Source organism: Herpailurus yagouaroundi, unplaced genomic scaffold (genome assembly GCF_014898765.1).
Source record: "Herpailurus yagouaroundi ecotype Mexico unplaced genomic scaffold, PumYag 77, whole genome shotgun sequence".
Lineage (NCBI taxonomy): Eukaryota > Metazoa > Chordata > Mammalia > Carnivora > Felidae > Herpailurus > Herpailurus yagouaroundi.
This window is the reverse complement of record NW_024412388.1, coordinates 28,439,763-28,459,516: the sequence shown is the minus strand read 5'-3', so window position 1 is coordinate 28,459,516 and position 19,754 is coordinate 28,439,763. Positions and strand designations below refer to the sequence as shown.

The window sequence follows — 19,754 nt, the reverse complement described above, 5'->3', positions numbered from 1 at the left end:
GCTCCCTTCATGCACGTAAGGATCAAGCACTGCGACCCGTTCACCTGTACATCTCCGGTGCCCAGATAGCGCCTGGCCAGGCAGCAGGCGGCCATTAATGCCTGAATGAATGAATAACGACAGTACAACGTAGAAAGTAATCAGTCACGTTACCAAGACCCTTGTCATAGCCACGGTGAAGACCGTGGACTCTGGGGCCAGCCTGCCTGACTTAGAAGTCAAGATTCTTCCGCTTCCCTGGGCAAGTTACTTCACCTCTCCGTGCCTCGTTTTCCCGTCCACAAAACGGCCACAGCAACCGCATCACCCCATGGCATTGTTACGCAGAGCATTGAGTATGTTGAGTGCCTGATGTTTAATTAAGTACTACGTAAGTGTTAAATTGCTCGTGTTTTCTCTGTATTCAGCATCGCCCATCTCATGCAAAATTCGGAACAACTCTCCAAGGGAGGAACGATGTCCCGATTTTACAGGAGAGTAGAAACCAAGGCTCAGAGCGGCCACTCGCGAGAAAGGGAGCGGAGCCTGGATCTTTACCAGCTGGGGGCTGTCTAGCTCCAAAGGTCCCTGTGGAGACCTGTCGCCCTGAAAACCCGCACAACGTCATGGCTGGCCTCCCCTGGCCGCACACGGCAGCCATGGTCCAGGCACGGTGGTCGACACTAACGAGGGGAAATGGAGCCTCCACAAATCCCAGCCTTGCCCACACCTCACAGGTTCCAAAGCCCTTTCTCCACATCGCTGGTTTTCCTCTTTCCACGGCAGAGTTTTTGCTCCCCGTCGATGGATGGGCAAACCTGGGACCGGAGAGGTTGAGTGGCTTGCCCAGAATCTCACAGTGGATCGGTGGTGGAGGCCGTGGCTCCTGACTTCCGGTCTGGTGCACGGTCTCTCCAGCCCACTGCCCGTGCTCCCCGGGCCTCTCTGAGGAGCAGGGAGAGTGGATCTTTCCAGGGAGGAACCCTGCCGCACAAAGAGTTCTGCGATTTGCAGCCGAGTAGGTGCGCGCGCGTGTATCAGGGGCTCTAACCAGCGTGTCTCCCGACTGCCCCCGGCCGCCTGCCTGCCAGGGCATCAGCCGTGTCCCTTGGGTCCCTCCGCTCCAGCCCACGTCCTGCTTCAGCTCCGGCTCCAGCCCCGGGATCCTCCTCCGGGCCCCGCTGGCTTCAGGGTCGGCCTCGTGATTCCGCCTCTTTGCTGCCCATTGGTGAGTCGAGGCTGTATCGGGGAGGGCAGTGGCATTTGCCATTCCTCTCCTTCCCCTTAGCAAACCCACGTCACCAACTCCTCGCCTCTAAAACATTCTCCAAACTCGCTTCTTTCACGCAGAAGACATTTTAATTACCCCAGCGGCCAGTATCTGTGCCAGCCAGCTTTGAGCCATTCCCAGATAACCCCGCGTTAATCAGCCCCAGCTGAGCCCCTGGTACATGTCATGTGTAGGTAAAAGCCTGGAGGTGGAAGAAGAATTATAATAAATTAATAGATAAGCAATCACAATTAATGCCACTTCCCGGCAATAACAGTTATATCATGGGAAAGATATTTTCATCTGTCATTCCTCAAGGCAATGTTTTCCGAGCTTCAGCTTCTACCCAGTCAGACCCATGGGGTGCTAATGAATTAGTCTATTATGTTATGCTGAATGTTTCTAAAAGGTCCCTCGTCGACACTGAATTCGGCGTGTCAACATTTGGCATCGAGAACAGCAACTTTTTGCCAAGCGGCAAGGTTGCGCTCGGTTCGCCGTGCGTGGCACCTGGGGTCTCGGCGCGGGGCAGTTTGGACCAAAAATCGGAGCCGGACAAAGAGGCCTCTTCAGCAGTGCCCCGTCGTCACTGCCCTCGTGTCACAAGAGCGGGGACATTTGGTGCCACGGGTCCTACCACACTTTGTACCCCGGGCTCAGGGTGACAGGGAGGGAGGTGACCCCAGCAGTGACCCCAGCTTGCTCCCTCCCAGGCTCAGCGTGTCAGCAGACCACATGCTACGTCTTGTAGGCTTGGAAGGCCCGATGCCACCAGCATCCAGGCCCCCACAGGGCCAGAGATGCCCCCTTCCCCCTGAGTCACGGAGGCCCTAGGCTGATGCTTTGGCAATCCTTCAGGCCTTTGATATTAGGTTAACGCCGCATCAGAGAGGAGGCCGCGCCTTGCCCCCACCAGCCTGTGCAGGGGCGGCGTGAGGAGGGCGCCCCCTGGGGGCAGAGCTCAGCTTCTCTCCCGGGGCCCCAGCAGTCCAGCTCTGGCCCCAAACTCCCCGTTCTCCACTCTGCGAAACAAAGGTGCTTCGTCTTCCCTTACCTGCCTTCTTCAGAGGCGACTTGGGGAAGATCCCTTGATCCTGAAGCAGTCTCCTTAAGGGTCTGTCCCTCCTCCCCAGGCAATTTGCCAAACTGCCCCTAACCTCCAGCGTCATTGAGAGCTCCCCCTGAGAGGTGGGTGTGAAACACTAGTCTTGATCCCAGGCTCTTCCCAGTGCTGTTTGGGTGTCCAGAGAGCGGCTCAGCTGGCCGACCCTTCTTTCCACTTCGGGTGACAGGTGCACGGGGGAGACAGACATAGACGCTGATAGTTGTCATCAGAGGGGTGAAAGCCGAGAGGTCCCAGGGTAGGAGCGGAAGCAGCCCTGACCCACTCTGTTGTGCATGTGTAAAGGAGTAGTCAGGGGAGGCTTCCTGGAAGAGGTGCCCCTTGAGTTGGATCTCAGAGAATAGCCCACCCAAGAGGGTTGAGAAGAGAGACATTCCAGCCAGAGGATAAGAACATGCACAAATGCCGGCACAGGGAGGAGGAGATGTGTGATGGGGGCCAGCAAGGAAAGGAAAAGGGTAGTGAAAGTGGTTTGGCTCCTGAAACAAACATGGGAGGGGGTGGGAAGGAAAGTGGGGCTGGCGGGGCGGAGAGCTTTGTAAACTAAAGAATTGCACTTTCTTCTGAGAGGGTAGTAAGGATCCATAAACACAGGAGTGAGGGGGGTGGATTGATCCATCAGAAAGACCCCTCTGTGTGCTGTGTGGACCGAGGGCTGGTCACAGGTCAGAGGGAGGGCTCGGGAGCTAGACTTCCGGGGTTTGACTGCACCGCTCCCCAGCGGTGAAACCTAACCTCTCTGTGCCTCAGTTCCTTCCTCTAAAATGGGGTGCCAACAGCACCCTCCTTGTGTGAGGTGGAGATGCGAATTAAGTGGTGCCTGGGGTGTAAGATTGACAGGTGCTCATAGCTGTTAGCTCGTCGTGATTGTTTCTCTATTGCCAAGATGGGTAAGGCGGGAAGGACCGGACTCCTGTCTGCCCCTCACCTCCCAACAACCAGGGGCCACACCCCAGACTGTCCATGGCTTATACGTCCCCCCCCTCCAAAAGCTCCAGAACCCATCCTGATGCATATTGTGTGTTTGGCAACCACTGGGGACAGTAAAGCCCGGGAATTTTTGAATAAGACAGACAAAAATGTACAACCAGCTCTCAGAGGGGAGGGGAGATGCCCCTGGACTTGTAGTGCCTCTGATTTCCGTGGTGTGAATACTTCCACTGTGGCTGGTATTAAGCTACCAATGTGATGTCACTGGACGCGCACAGGGACAGGAGGAAGTGCGAACAGTTAGCTCCCACGGGCCCGTGGGAGCCGGCTCCAACACACCACTGAAATGGCCCTGGGTCCGAATTCTGCTCCGCCCTGTAGGAACTTCGTGACCGCAGGCGAGTCGCCTGATGCCCCTGCTTCCTCATCTGTAAAAGGAGAAGACGATTAAACAGCTGCTTCGCAAGGGGTTACTGAGATGGGACAATGTCTTCCACATCAGGGCTGAGCGCGGTGCCCACCCTGGGCTCCCCACTGAGACTGGGGCAGGCACCCTCTGGCCGGCCCAGCGAGACCCCCTCGTCTGCTGAAGACCCAGCTTCGTGCTCCCACCCGACCCCTTCCCCGTCCCAAGTCCTGGCCGAGAATCAGCACCCTATTTGTTTGGGCAAGGCTAGGACTGACTTTTCTTGTCGGTTCAAGTCTGTGCCAAACCTCCCCACTACTCCCTACTCCTTAAGCCTTCAAAGGGGAAACCAACAGAGTGCACCCCAGAAGAAGCCCATTCTGGGGGTGCAGCGGGAGCAGCAGGAGTTTAGCATCAATTAGGGAGACAGGAGGGCGCCAGCACCATGTGCATAACCTGCTCCGTGGGCTCACTGTTCTTCGAGCCACCACTGAGTTAACCGAAGCTTGGACTGTGAGGGGCTGGGGTGTTATTCCCGACGGCTGTGGCCATGCAGAGAAGCGTACAGCCCACGGGGTGCCCTGCCGCTCTCCCAGCACAGGATGGAGGGTCTGAGTCGAGGGACCCAGGAAAGAGGATGGACCGGGGTCCGGGACAGAAGGCAGCTTGATGAGGGCAGAGCATGGAAAAGGATAGGCAGTTGGCCAGGAGGACCTTAGGACGCAGTTTCTCCACTAGTAGGAAGGGGCCAATCCAGAGGATCATAGTGTGTTACATTTTCAAAAAGTAAAAAAATGACTCATGCAAATATAGGATAAATACATATCAAAGACGGATTCGGTTCACTAACAAGGGAACACTGTCTCCAAGAGCTTTTGAGGGATTGAGTTTTTATTTGGAGGGGAAAACACAGAGTAAGACTGCTCAGTGAATTAATGTCCTACAGGGCAATAAACCACAACATCGGGGTTTATCTTTCCAGTTGGCAAAGATCTCCAAGTTAACCTTGAGTCTGGGCCTTTAATCAGTAGCTGAGAGTGAAGTCAGGCCCAGGTGCGTTCTCCCAGAGCATCACAGAATCCAGGACGGGCCTAGTCAGCGATGCTTCCCTACGACATTCCCTACGACATTCCCTTCCGCCTTATTTCCAAGTTTGGGGAGTTTTGCTTAACAGGACAGAACTCTGCTCCGCTCCTCCAGCTACCACCTGCCACCTCCCTGCCCCTGCCACCTGCCACTTTTTCTTAATGCCTGGCTTGCCCCCCCCTTCCCCCCCCAACCCCTCTGCCTCCTCGCCTCACCGGCCCACCTTGCCACAGAGCTGGAGTGCAGGGAGGGGCCGGAGCTGGGCCGCTCCAGGCATTGAGGCTTGTCTTCCTGGCCCTTCGGCCAGGGCCTGCCCATTGCACCAGACCGGATGTGGCCTGGCCACGGACAGACGAGCCGACTGTCGGCCAGCTGCTCCTAGGAGGCGAAGGGTGAGAGGCCTGGCTTGTGAGAAGAAGACAGTGGTATTTCTTGAGTCCCAAGCAGAAAGACTCTTCTTTTTTATTGAATTATAACTGACCTACGATATTATGTTCATTTCAGGGGCACAAGATAGCAATTCATTATTTTTATGCATTACAAAACGGTCCATCGGGGCGCCTGGGTGGCGCAGTCGGTTAAGCGTCTGACTTCAGCCAGGTCACGATCTCGCGGTCCGTGAGTTCGAGCCCCGCGTCGGGCTCTGGGCTGATGGCTCGGAGCCTGGAGCCTGTTTCCGATTCTGTGTCTCCCTCTCTCTCTGCCCCTCGCCCGTTCATGCTCTGTCTCTCTCTGTCCCAAAAATAAATAAACGTTGAAAAAAAAATTAAAAAAAAAAAAAAAAAACGGTCCCCGCAGTAGGTTTGGTTGCCGTCTGTCACCATACAAAGTCATGACCGTATAACTGACTGCATTCTCCGTGCTGCACATTACGTCCCCGTGACTTACTTATTTTATAGCTGCAAGTTCGTCCCTCTCAATCCCCTTGACCTGTTTTGCCCGTCCCCCCACCCCCACCCCTCTCCCCTTCTGGCATCCACCAGTTTGTTCTCTGTGTCTGTGAGTTTGTTTTGTTTTGCTTTTTAGATTCCACACGTAAGCGACATCATACGGTATTTGTCTTCCTCTGTTTGACTTGCTTCACTTAGCATAATGCCCTCTAGGTCCAGACACATGGTTACAAACGGCAGGATTTTGTCGGGTTTTTTTTTTGTTTGTTTTTTTATGGCTGACTTACATTCCTCTGTGTGTACGCACCACATCCTCTTTATCCGTTCAGCTGTCGATGGACACGTAGGTTGCTTCCACATCGTGGCTACTAGAAGTCATGCTGGAGTGAACACAGGAGTGCACGTGTGTTGTCAAATTAGATTTTTTGTTTGCTTCAGATAAATGCCCAGAAGTGGAACCCCTGGATCATAGAGTAGTTCTGGTTGTAATTTTTTGAGGAGACTCCATACTGTTTTCCACAGTGGCTGCACCCGTTTGCATTCCCACCAACAGCGCACGAGGGTTCCTTTCTCTCTGCGTCCTCGCCAACACTTGTGGTTCCTTATCTTTTTGGTTCTAGCCATCCTGACAGGTGCCAGGTGAGGGCCTGTGGTGGTTTTGATTTGCATTTCCCTGATGATGAGTGATGCTGAGCACCTTTGCATGTGTCTGTTGGCCATCTGGATGTCTTCTTTAGAAAAATGTGTTTTCAGGCTCACTGCCCATTTTTTAATCTGGTTTTGGCTTTTGGTGATGGTGTTGTTACTGAGTTGTAGGAGTTCTTTCTATATCTCGGGTATCAATGCCTTGTCAGATATATAGTTTGCAAGTACTTCTCCGGCTCAGTGTTTTCATTTTGTTGATGGTTTCCTTCACTGTGCAAAAGCTAGAAAGGACTAGTCTATTTTTTATTATTTTTTTAATTAACATTTATTCATTTTTGAGAGTGAGAGAGACAGAGTATGAGCAGGGGCGGGGCAGAGAGAGAGGGAGGCACAGAATCTGAAGCAGGCTCCAGGCTCTGAGCTGTCAGCACAGAGCCTGACGCGGGGCTTGAACTCATGGACCGCGAGATCATGACCTGAGCTGAAGTCGGATGCTTAACCGACTGAGTCACCCAGGCACCTCTAGAAAGGACTGTTTTCAACTAGTCTTTTGGGGGCAGGTAAAATAATTCCCTTGGGCTTCCCTCTGGGTAACTTGGAGATGCCCAGACCCAGTGCTCTTTGTGCTCCCAAAGTGGGCTCCCCCATCGTTGGGAATGACCATGATGGCCTTTACCAAGCTCCTGTGATGTTCTGGGCTGGGCCTTTATGTGACCTGTTGCACCGGGTCCTATAAAAGAGCCACAGTCCCCATTCCGTAGATGAAGAAATCGGTTGAGCCACCTGCCAGAGGTCCGGCCGTGAGTATGTGAGGTCGGCCAGCAGGCAGAGGGTGTTCCCGTCAATTCCACATCAGTGCTCCTGCAGGTGCTCCGTCACCGTCACTGTTGAGCCTCCCCCCTGCAGAGCACGGCTCTGCTGGGAGATGCAGCCTTGGGTGGTGGGGCTCTGAGTGTGGGATGCCAGGGGGGTGGAGCTTACAGCAGCCACACCGTTATTTACTCGAACCTCTCTCCATCAAGGATCTATATGCGTTAGACCTGGAGCCCTACCGCTACTCAGGAGTGAACCTGACAGGGTTCCGGATCCTCAACGTGGACAACCCCCATGTCTCAGCCATCGTGGAGAAGTGGTCCATGGAGAGGCTGCAGGCGGCTCCCCGGGCAGAGTCCGGCCTGTTGGACGGAGTGATGATGGTATTCCAGCCAGGCGGGTCAGATCCGGGGTCTCCCCTTTCCCTGTCCTTCTCTCTCCTTTCCCTCTTCTATCTTTTCTTCCTTCCTCCCATCCTTTTTCCCTTCCCTCCATCCTCCCTATCTCTTCTCCCCTCCCACCACTTCCCTTCCTCAGACCTTAGACTAGGTTCTGGGAACACAAAGGAATCAGACACAGTCCCACACCAAAGGTGGTAGTGGAGGCTTGTAAACGGATTGTTTCGGAGCGCGGGGATAAGGACCCTCGGCCGTGACCAGCCGAAGGCGGGGGAGCGGGAAGGGAGAAGGTGTGGGCAGGGCCTAGGGGAGCAGCAGGAGCGGTGGGATGGGGTGAGAGGGCCTAGAGGGAGAAGGTCTGAGCTGCAGAGGGTGGAAGTTGAGTGTCTGTGGAACAGCAGGGACACCCAAATCTGGCCTTCGCTGGGGGCGTGGACGGGGTCACCGTGGGCCTTTCCCTCACCCGGACCCCTCGTGTCTGGCGAGGGAGGGGAAAAGGGACAGAGCAGATTGGGCCGAGGACTCTCGGGGCTTGGGATCTGCTCTCAGGCAGGCCCCGGGCCCTCCCCTGCAGACTGACGCGGCCTTACTGTATGATGCCGTCCACATCGTGTCTGTGTGCTACCAGCGGGCACCCCAGATGACCGTGAACTCCCTGCAGTGCCATCGGCACAAGGCCTGGCGCTTTGGCGGCCGCTTCATGAACTTCATCAAGGAGGTGAGTGTTCCCCTGCACCTCCCCCAGCCAGGGCCTCCCCCCACTGCCCCTGGGGATCAGCATGGGGTCAGCAGAGCTGCAGAGCGAAGGCCCGGGTGTGGGAGAAGGCTCAGTGCTTCTCCTCTCTGAGCCTCAGTTTCCTTGGGGGGAAAATGGGCCTGATGGGCTCGTTCTTACAGGGGGATTGAGAGGCAAAGGCCCTGGCGTGTAGGAGGTTCTCCGTGGGTGGTCAGCACGGTCAGCAGGACCTGCGTGGGCTTTCTGATGCAAGACATGAGGGTCTGTGCCTCGGGCTGTGTGACCTTGGGCAAGCTAGAGAACCTTGCTGAGCCTTGATTGGCTCATCTGCAAAATGGGGTGCGAAGCATGCCCCGTCACAGGGATGCTGTGAAGCGGAGATGAGACCCCGTGCGGAAAGGGCTCAGGGCGGTGCCAGGGCAGAGGAGGCTGGGCAGATCATAATCAGCCCTCCAAACTCCTCTTCGTGTCGTGGGCCCCCTGGGACTCGGCTCTCCTGACATCACAGCGGCTGTGAAGAAGTCCCATCCGTGGGGCTGATTCAGAGGAACCAGAGAGCAGAAATCCATCCTGCTATTCAGATGACCGTTGAAACACTTAGTGCCAACGGATAATTTCGAAGGACTCTCCGTCACCACTGTCCTTGTAAGCTGTGGGTGGCAGTTTACCGTTCCCATTTTACAGGCGGGGGAAGCTAAGGCCGGGGCCAGGCGTCCTGGCTGCATCACGATTAGCTGTGTGCCTTCGGGTGAGAGGATTAACGTTCTGATTCTCAGTTTCCTGGACTGTAAAATGGGCATTAAGAGTCCTTACCTCCGTGTTGTTTAGAAGACCGTGTGAAACTGGACGCAAAGCGTCTAGCCCAGGACGTGGGCAGAGGCAAATCCCAGTGACTGGTGGAGGAAGACCGCTTGGGGACGAGATCCGGGCAGGGTTATCCTGGGTCAGAGGGAGTGACCACGTCCAGGCGGCACGGAGTGCGGCGGGGGAAGCCCTCCAGGAGGGCTGTGTAGACGATCTCTTTGTAGCAATCACAGTGGACCAGAAATGAGGCAGGCTGCCTTGAGCGCTCATTCATTTATTCAGCAGCTGATTGTGGTGGGCCCGCTGGGTGCCAGGCGCAGAACCCTGCACTGGGATCCAGTGGGGCTGAGACAGACGAGCCCCCGCATTCCCAGAACTCCCAGCCTAGGGAGGGGGCAGACACGAAGCAAGCCCTCGCATTCAGGAATGTAATCCCACGTGCAAAGGAAGGCAGCGCCAAGAGGGCCAGTAACAGACCCACCACCTTATTCTCAGCGGACAGTTAGCCTTCCCCCAAGTCCCGAGGTCACTACCACCACTTGGGAACAGCGCTAAAAGGAATGGGGATGGGACACGGGCTGTAGTTTGACGTACGTGCCTGTGGAGTTGTCTCTGCCTCTCCCAGCTGTGTGGCTTCACGCATGGTCCTAGATGTCCCCAAGTGTCCATTTCCTCTCCTGGCAGATGTCACCATCGGGTGACCATCATGGTGAGGGTGGCACGAAGTCCTTGGGACCACCTCCCTCACGCCTCGAAGGGGCTCCATCCAGTGTCGGATATTTTGGTATAAGAAGACCATGATGGTCCCTTCTCATCCAACTCAAAACTGCAGAGGAAGTCTGATTGTCCAATGCCCTGAGCAGGCCTGCTTGGCCTGAGCGATCACCGGCTTGTTCTCGGGGAACTCTGAGACCCGACTGTCAGCCGCCTGTGCCTCCTTCCTCGGCAGGCCTCCGACGGAGCGGTCAGAGGCCAGCGTGAGGGGGTCGGTGACCCGAGCCACGACCCTGGGACCCTTACGAGCCAAGCAAAAGTGGCTTTGAAGCTTAACCACTTTTTAGCTGTGTGACCTTAGACAAGCTACTGAATGTCTCTGTACCTCAGCTCTGTCTCTGTACCCTGGAGATTTTCCTAGGGTTGTTGCAGGATGAGGTGGGTGATGGTGTGGGTGAAGCACTCAGGACAGAGCGTGGCACAGAGCAGATGCTGAACAGATTGGCTGCAGTTACTGTCGTCACAACTGCCATGACTATGACTTCTTCTCCATGCTGGGTTTCCAGCTCACGAGGATCTCTGGGCCACATAGCTTCGGGGACCCCCACCCTGTCTACCCCTCACCCGTTGGAATTTTTGAGGCTCAGTGACAAAACCCTACAGGGAGCAGATTCGTCACCGCCCGCCCCGTAGAAAGGGGCCCCTTCTCCCTCCTGGGGCTGACTGGCCCACACCGGTGTACCTCCTGTTTCCTGGCCACTGGCCCAGTGAGTGGCCCTCACCACTCACACTCTTACGGAGCCCTTTCAGAAACACGTTTGTGCCACCTGCATTTGAGGGCGGTGGAGACGGAGGCCCCGAGCAGCCGCGTGGCTGGCCCACAGTGCCACCTCTGCCCGGGACCGGGACCCCAGTGCCCTGCCTGAGCCCAGCACAAGTCTTCCCTCAGACCATTTCCAAGTTGCCCGTCTCCTTCTCTGACTGCGTGACAGTAAATCATTTTAAAGACTTGGCATTTCCGAGAGGAGCTGGAAAATACCAGGCCGGAGTTCAGAGCGTGTGAAGCATCTTTCATTTAGCGAGTCTTGAGCGGTGGCTGGAAGGGGCGGGCAGGCCGGGAAATGTCACGGGGAGGAGCTGCCAGTGGCTCCTTGCCCTGGCCCTGCCCACCCGCCCACAGACAGTCCGTGCCCCCCTGCTGGCATTTAATTCCTCCAGAGCTGACAAGGGGGAAGCTTTGTCTGCTCCCAGTGCAGGTTGAAGGCACCTGCTGTGATTTCCCCTGGGGGCCAGGAGATAGCCTGAGGGTGCAGAGGAGGGGGGAGCCAGCCAGCCCGAGGGGAGCTGAGCCTCCCTGTGAGGTTATGAACAGTGGTCTTTACCTTGTCTGATATTTCAGTCTCTGTCCCCAACCCCGTTTCCAGCCCCCCAGGCTCTGTAAGCCTCCCCCACTGAACTTGGGCATGGTGACCCCACGCTCTTCAACTCTGTTCCTGCAGACCCGGATTCTGCCCTGCAGCACCATCCCGTGCAGCTTTCTATAGCTCGGCCCCTCTTTGAGCCTCTGTGTCTATGATCCTAAAATGGGGGCGACAGTGACACCCACCTGGCAGGATTGTGATGAGACAAAGCACATTCAGGAAAGGGGGTTAGTTAGCCCTCTATGACAGGATTTCTACTGAGGCCTCAGGCCCTGGCCCCAGCCCCCAGCCTTCCTCCCAGCTAAGCACCAGCCCTGTAATCCAAGGGAGAAATAATACCTTAATAGCACTTAGCTGGGATCGTAGATGGCAGGCACTGTGCTAAGCACTTTATACATCTTTTTGAACACCTGTGAAATAGATCATTTTCCCCTTGCTGAAGCTCAGAGAGGTTGGATCACTTGTGCAAAGCCCGCATTCTGTCCAACTTGTCTTAGAGCTTCCCGTACCCCTTCCAGGCCCCGCCCCTCTGCCTCGGTGGGTCCACCGGCTGGCTCATCTGCACACTTACCTTGGGGCCTTAGAGCTGTCCAAATGCTTGGAGAGCCCACGGGTTTTATTTTGGACTCCTGGGATCCATGGTCCCACGAACTTGGGCATCCAGTTCTGAGTGTCAGTGTGTGCGCGCCAGGGACAATCAGCCAGGGAGAGGCCCTGGGGCCGTTTTCAGAGCCTGCAGGGGGTCATGACCCCAGTGTGGTTGGGAACCACCTTGGCAAAGCAAACATTTCCATAATCAGACCTTCCCCCGCCCCCATGTTCTCTGGCGCCTCCTTCCCCAGCCTCCTCCAGCCCAGTGGACTGTGTGAGCTCCAGATTTCCTCCCCCAGCTCCAGCCTGCAGCCTCCCTTGGTTCCCAGGGCCTCCGGGATGGATGGGTTTGTTCTCCCAGACACAGAAAGCCCGTGGGTATTGGGGCGTTTACGCGTGTGCTGGCTGCCTCCTACCTCCTTGGAGAAGGACGGGGCTCCAGCCTGAGGGGTGGGGCCCTGGGACCCCAGCTGCGGCGCGGAGCTCTGACCCCCTCTGCGAGCTTGGGTGATGCGCCTGGCCTTCCTGGCCTGCTTCCTGGTCTGTAAAATGGGAATCGTGACCTCACCTGGCCCACCTGCGGGGCTGCTGTGGAGGTTACATGCTCTGAGCGGTGTGAAGTACTTTGCAGGGATGCATTGGGTCCACAGGAAAGGTATTTTCTAGAACGGAGTCAGCAAACCTTTCCTGCAACGGGCTGGATAGTAAATATTTGGGCTTTGTGGGCCAGATGGTCTCTTTGTAACTATCCAGGCCTGAGGCAGCGGCTCCAAAGCGGCCAAAGACAATAAGCAAACACATGGGTGTGGCTGTGTTCTAATCAACTGTTTACAAAAACAGGCCGCAGGCCTATCGGGGCACCAGCTGTAGCTTGCTCGCCCCTGATCTAGAAGAGTGGGACTTTCTCAGCTTGGGTCCTGCATGTTCTCTGCATCTCTCTCTGGTTAACGATGTTAATGACAATACACAAAAGTGACCATGAGCTCAAGGGCTCGGGTGGTACCACGCACTGTCCTAAGTATTTTATGGGCTTTATCTCCATTCACCCCCCGTGGCGTTTTGGTACAATTATGAATCCCGTTTTGTAGATGAGGAAACTGAGGCAGAGAGGTGACCTAGAATTCCTAAGTTTGCACAGCCGACTGCGGTTGGACCCGGCATTCTGACCCCAGAGTTCTTAACTTCGACGCTCGACGCTCGTGGAGCTGGGGCCGGGGGCGGTGGGGGTGACTTCTCGGTCTCCTCCTGCTCTACTCCACGCGTCTGGTCTTACCTCCAGGGCTGGCTCGGCCCCTTGGCTTTTCCGCCTCTGGGTAGGTGTCACCTGCCCCAAGCCGCCCGCCTGCCTCCTCCTTGCCCCTCTCTGGGGACCTGACAGGGCCTTCCCCTCCTCTTTGGCTTCAAGGCGGGGGCTCATTTGAGTGCGTCTGAGATCGATGTTGTACACGAGAAGGTGCAAATGTAAAGCTGGCTAAAGAGCATAATAGAATTTATGGAAATCGCTGGCTCGCACCACAGCCCGAGCAATGATGGAGGTGATTATTAATTAATCATGGTCTTGGGGGAACAGTATCAGTGCAAAGAGTAATTAAAATGAAGCATTGTACAGTTGTACCGAATGATGATTTATGAGCCCGAGGAATTGCTGCTCTGCCCTCTCCCTTCCGGCAGGCTCAATGGGAAGGATTAACTGGACGGATTGTTTTCAACAAAACCAGTGGCTTACGGACGGATTTTGATCTGGACATCATCAGCCTGAAGGAGGACGGCCTGGAGAAGGTTCGTGGGCTCAGGAGAGGGAGGGGACAAGACCTTGGGGGCTCGACATGACCTGGCATGGCCTGTGCCCTGGCCCTTCGGAGAACATGGAGGCCTGGTCAGACTGGAAGGATACAGAACTCAGTGGCCTGGCCGTGGCAGACACCCAGGCTATCGCCCGGTGAGCAAGGGCCACCGGGGATGCTTAACTGGGAAAAGTCATGAAAGGCCGGGTGGGGGGGGGCCCCCCCCCGCGGCGCACAGAGGGACAGACCCGACTTTGGGTAACAGAACTCTAACCACCAGGGGGTGGCTGCCTGGGGAGTAGTGAGCTCACTGTCACTGGAGGCATTTAAGCAAAGATTAAGCAATATGATTGCTTGTCTGGGAAATGCAGTTGGTTCTTATCCTTAGAGAGAAGTTGAAGCACATGAATTCTGATCTCACTCTCGGTTTCTAAGGTCTCAATGATTTCAGGGGGTTTTGATGAGAAAGCAAGCGCTTCTGGGACCTCCATCTGGCTACCATCAGACGTTTGTAAATGAGGCCAATTCTCCCTGGGAGCCTTCTGCATATTCTGTCCAGTCAGGCTGCTGGCCTGGGGAGGAGATTCAACATTAGCCCTAATTCTCCGAATTCCTGGGACCTCAGGACCAGGGGGTCAGCCACACCCTCTCCCACCAGCCTGCGAGTAGGGTGAACAAAAACCCGGAAGTTGGGGAGGGGCCAGCTCCTCAGTCTCAGGGGCCAGCCTCTGAGACTTCAGGATGGCTTGATTCCTCTCCTCTCCACCCCTGTCTGCCATTGATCAGGCCTCCCTCCCTTGGATTGTTTTAGCACTCAGCCCTGGCCTCTCCACCTCCACCCCTGAGCCTGCAGCCATGCTCAGTGTATATACACACACACACACAAACACACACACACACACACACACACAGCTTCCCAAAGCACAGCATGGTCCCCCCCCCCCCCGCCCCCTCCACCGCCAGTGCCGAGTTAAGCTCCAGCCCCTGACTTGGACTTCTATGGCTCTCCGAGGAACAACCCAACTTGCCTCTCCACGCCCAGCCTCCACTGGCCCCAGAACATTCCCTGTGGCGCAGTCACACCCACTCCCTCTGGCCCCTCCTTTGGCTGAGTGATCGCCCTGGCTGTGGAGGTGGCCTCTGTCTCCTGGGGTCGCTCCCTCAGGCACAGACATGGCTCTGGCTGGGTTGCAACTTGTGGCCAAGTTTACTCCGCCCACTCCTGAGTGTCCCACAGACTAATGGGGGCTCCTGTGCAGGGGTGGCCAGGGAAATGCCACCTTTCCTCTGCATACAGCGTCAGTCCCTTAGGGACAGGCGCTGTGGCCTCCGCTCCTAAGATCAGGGAGACCGGTTGGTCCAACCTACTCGCACCACAAGGTCTCGCCGGGCGGTATGCCAGCTCCTGTTTAAACTCCGGCAGTACCTGGGGGTGGGAGGGTGGGGGGTGGACCTTCCTTCTCCAGCAGTATTGCTGCAGTGGTTTTCGCTCAAGTGGCATCTCCTTTCTGCTCTCTCAACTGTCCATCTCTGGAGATGGCCTAAAATTCTAAGGATGGCAGTTAGACCCACGTATGCCCGTGCAACCCGCTCCCGTGCCCGCAGCAGACGCGAGTAATGGGATCATGAGAGCACTTTCCATCTGAGCCTTCTACCGCAGCATCCCTCTCCCAAGGACAGAGTGACGATAGCTAACACCCAAGAAAAGCCCTCCTACTATATACCCGGACAGAGGTTGACCTGCCTCCTCCAGAGGCTCCCGGTCACAGCCACAGGGAGTGGTGGGCAGACAGCCTGTAGAGGCTGGGTCCTCCTCCGTCCTAAGTGTTCTCGCCTCCCCGGGACTCCTGGGGTCTAGCCAGGCATGCAGTGGGAAGTCAGTAGGTGCTTTCTGGGGTGAGGGTTCCAGCTGCTCAGGAACCACTGGACAGATGTGCATGGGGCACCCAGGTGTACTGCTAGGGACCCCTCATGGGCTGGGCCCACTTTGAGGCGGTCGGCCTGTCTCTTCTCGTGGCTCTAGGGGCTCTGCGTAGACAGAAATCCTGCCTGGAGAGGGTGCTAAGCCCCCACACAGCCGCCCTGCCTCTTGTATCATCACTTCTGTTTGCTAAGCCGGGTCATAGCTGATCCAGCCAGCTCCAGCCGGTGGCTCTGGGAGGATTAAGGCAGAATTACCCAGGCATAATTACATGTCTGTCTGCTATCTGCTTTGCACAGCTCTCTTAATGGGATGTTTGCATTTGGCCTCTCTGTTTAATTGATTAAGTTTCCCGAGTGCCCCCCAGCTAGGCCAAGGACACAGTGGGCATGCCAAAACCTTCCTTGAGGGAGGGGACCTGAAGGGGAGTCCGGGGAGCTGGGCAGAGTGGGACCTTCGTGAGGCCCGAGGCAATGATTGGTAAACTTGATCTTCCCTGGCGTCCTCCAGCCTCAGGCCTGATAGCAACTAGGGCACCGTGGAGAGACAGATTATGCCACCTTGGCCAGGATATCCGCCAACTTTAGAAGGAGGACCACAAAGCAAACTGCCTTCAAACCCAGCAGCAACCAGGCCCGCAGTGAGGGCCCTCCGCTCTTTGGTCTGCCAAAGACCAGCTCCTGCCCAGCCTGCCTTCCTGCATGGGACACATCTCGTCACCCATTAACCCAGTCCGCGCATGTTGGGTGAACATCCCCCTTGCTCCAGACCCTGTTCCGGGCTTTGGAGGGCGTCCTGGCCCCGGGAAGTGGCACCAGGGCAGAGACCCAGTGAGTGAGCAGCTGGGTGCCCAGCGTCTTCCCCAGGAGGAGGGAGGCTCACCAGGCTCAGAGTGGCTCTGTCCTGGGGTAGGACTGGCCCTGACCCAGGACCCCTGATTTCTTAGTGTATCTGTTCCACCCCAGGCTGAGGTCCCTGGGCTGTTTTTACACTCCCCTTCTCCTCTGCATTTTCCCCTCCAGCCAGCAAGGGGGAGGTGATGGAATTCAAGAGACTCCACACCTTGGGCGCCTCCTCCAAGAAGAAGGGAGGCAGCAAGGTTGTCAGGAGTTAGCTCACAGCCTGTCAGCCGTGACGACGATGCTCACCAAGAATGGGAAGGAGATGATGGCCTTGTTGGCCGTCTGAGGACTCGGCCCCTTTTCTCCGTCTGTCTGTCCATCCAGGTTGGGGTGTGGAGTCCTGCGGAGGGGCTCAACATCACGGAGGTCGCCAAAGGCCGAGGCCCGAATGTCACCGACTCTCTGACGAACAGGTCCCTCATCGTCACCACCGTGCTGGTAAGAGCCTGCAGCCCTGTGGGAGGGACTGTGTGAGCCAGGGACGGGCTGAAGAGGCCCCTCTGTCGCCCCGCCCAGCCCAGACCCGGCACCGCTCAGGGGGGTTGCTGCTAGGCTGGAAGATGGGGGAGGTGGAAGCGCTGAGGGTCCCTCAGAAAGCCCTTGGCAGTTGGAGCACAGCAGATCTGCTTGTGGCCACAGGCCAAAGAACCCAGGGGGTGGCTTTCAGAGGCCTCTTTCCAAAGGCAGAGGGGGCTGGTTCTCGTGCCCGTCTGAGAACTGCTTGGAAGCCGATCTTCGGAGACCTGTGTGTTTGCATTTATCCCCCCGCCCCCACCCACCCCTGGGCCCAAGCACGAACCACGAAGGGGTAGAAGGAAAGAGGTTAGCCTGCCCTCTGCACCAGGACTGAGGGTCCCCCTCTTTACCTCAGTTCCCAAGGAAAAGTTCCTTCTCAGTGGTCCCCCCAGCTCTGATGGGTACTGTGGCCACACCCAGAGAGCCCAGTGGGTGCCGGGAGCCCACACACATGCCACGGTCCACGGTGTCCCATCCTGAGAGCTCTCCTCTGTGGCCGCTCTACCTGTCACCCTCCCTCCATTCACCAGGACTGAATAGCGCCTCCTTCTTCTGACCCAAGGAGCGGCTCTTGGCATCTCCCAGGCTCTCTGCACCTTAGAGCTCAGGGTGGGCAGTAGGGCATACCCCGCCACTGGCCTCTTGACTGGCCAGTGCTGTGCCCTCTCCACTGCACTGGCCCCTTCTGGAAGGCCTCCAGAGCATCCACAGACTCAGGGCCCACCCTTTCAGAGACACAGCACTGCTCTTTGGGACCCAAGCTGGGCCACACTGGGGACAGGTAGCCTGATCACAGCCTGGTGGATCCTGACCAAAGACCTTTTGAGGACGATTCAGGGAGCTTCTCCTTATATTAAAGCACATACAATACGATACAATAAATACAATATGAGAAAAGCAAATTCTCTACAAAAAAGAGGGCTCAACCTGGTTTGAAGGGCTTGGATAAAATGAGGCTGCCCCAGGATGCAACCTGGGAGCGGGGCTGGGCACTGGGACCTTCCATGATGCCGAGATGGGGTTGCCCCACCTGCTTCCCGTGGGAGGCAGCTGAGCCAGGCCCCGATGAACGGTCCTGTGTCCTCTCTCTAGTGTGATTCGCCAGACGTATGCTTGGTGGCCAAATGGTGGACCCCCCCCTCCCCAGGCAGGAAGGGACATAGGAGTTCAGCCCCATTCTCCCAGTGAGCAGCAGACACGGGGACACCAGCAGCTTCTAGAGAGCAACTATAGCCTACGGGTCTCACCTCCAGCCTTCAGGGTCATGACCATTGACAGGATCCATGTTAAAGGTGATGGAGTCCTAACCTTGGTTCTGGACCTACTGCCGACAGAGCCGGATCCAGGATGAGAGGGCTGAGGAGACACCTGCCCCGCAGGTTTGGGGATGAACCCCCCTGCCCCAGGCATCTTCCCCAACACCGTACATCCTGCCTGCCTTTATTGATTAAATTGTTGTTAACTAAAAAAAATATAAAAATCGGGGCGCCTGGGTGGCTCAGTGGGTTAAGCTTCGACTTTGGCTCAGGCCATGATCTCGCAGTCCATGAGTTCGAGCCCCGCGTCGGGCTCTGTGCTGACCGCTCAGAGCCTGGAGCCTGTTTCCGATTCTGTGTCTCCCTCTCTCTCTGCCCCTCCCCCGTTCATGCTCTGTCTCTCTCTGTCTCAAAAATAAATAAACGTTAAAAAAGAAATATTTTTTAAATATAAAAATCAGACTGCTGAGACCAGGAAGTCAAAAGATTTGATCAGGAATGGGGGAAAATTATATTAAATATATATGTATATGTATATATAAAAGATTAAAAAGAAACAAATAAAAAAGGACAATAAAGGTATTAAAGACAGATGAGCAATTGAAGGGATACTGATGGGAAGGAAAATAGAAAAGGAGAGAGTTGAAAGGGAACAAAACACAAAGGTTAAAAGGAAAATAATAATGAGAAAAATGAAAATAAGGAACGAGATGAAAAGGAAAGCCATCAGGAAAGACGAGAAATTAACATAAATAATTAACGGCTCCAGCTAGACAAGGTAAAAAATGTAAAACCACATGTCAGAAAGCAAAAGGATACGAGTGTGACAAAGCTAAAATTTAAAAGGGGGAAAATAAAATAATAAAAAGGTGGTAAAAGATTAAAAACAGAACTGCATAAAATGTGAGATATAAATAAAACACTTTTCACAAGGCAAGATTAAAAAAGGTAAAACCAGTGTGCTCTAAGAGATTGGGAAGAAGGGTGATTAAGTGAGCCGAGGTGATTCAGCCACAAAACAATGCCCTCAAGTGAGCGACCAGCTAGAGGTAATCTACCAGCAGGATACAGGATACACACACCTTGAAAGACCACAGGCGTGAATTTTATTAAAGTGGCAGCGGCCTGATTTCAAGGGCATAAGACCCTTCCGCAAAGGTGCACAGGATTTGTCTACACCAGCAGAGGCAGGATCCAGCAGACATCCTAGGCCCTTCTCTGTCTGCACTCACAGCTTCTTGCAAAGCCCCCTACCTGATGCGCTCAGTCCCTTGCCGGAAGTCCCACCCGCAGGGTCGCACTGGCCTTCAGGCACCCCGGAAGATAGGGAAGCAGAGAAGCCCGTCTCGGCCCCTAGCCTGCACGCAGCTCCATTTGGCCCACCGTCTGTCGTCTCAGGCAAACAGTAGCCCAGCAGCCGTTTGGGTCGTGCAGTGTGACCAGGATGCCGGGGCAAGACTGTGACGGTTAAGAGCTCAAACCTTCCGGTGGCCCCGGGGTGGCTCAGTCGGTGGGCTTTAGACTGCGGCTCAGGTCACGGTCTCACAGCTAGTGAGTTCAAGCCCCGCA

General features: G+C 55.7%; 1 protein-coding gene across 4 annotated transcripts in view; it reads left to right on the top strand.

Annotated features, from left to right (window-relative positions):
• The window catches only part of GRIK3 (glutamate ionotropic receptor kainate type subunit 3), a 228,544-nt gene that overhangs the window by 160,242 nt on the left and 48,548 nt on the right, over nt 1-19,754 (top strand). For 3 of the 4 annotated variants that reach the window (XM_040469503.1, XM_040469514.1, XM_040469511.1), the window contains exons 6-9: nt 7,352-7,525; nt 8,115-8,258; nt 13,478-13,585; nt 16,738-16,851. In XM_040469503.1, the coding sequence (XP_040325437.1) occupies nt 7,352-7,525; nt 8,115-8,258; nt 13,478-13,585; nt 16,738-16,851 (540 nt within the window). Of the gene's footprint in view, nt 1-7,351; nt 7,526-8,114; nt 8,259-13,477; nt 13,586-16,737; nt 16,852-18,182; nt 18,411-19,754 lie in introns of those variants that run through there. The other variant, XM_040469521.1, reaches the window with a different exon arrangement.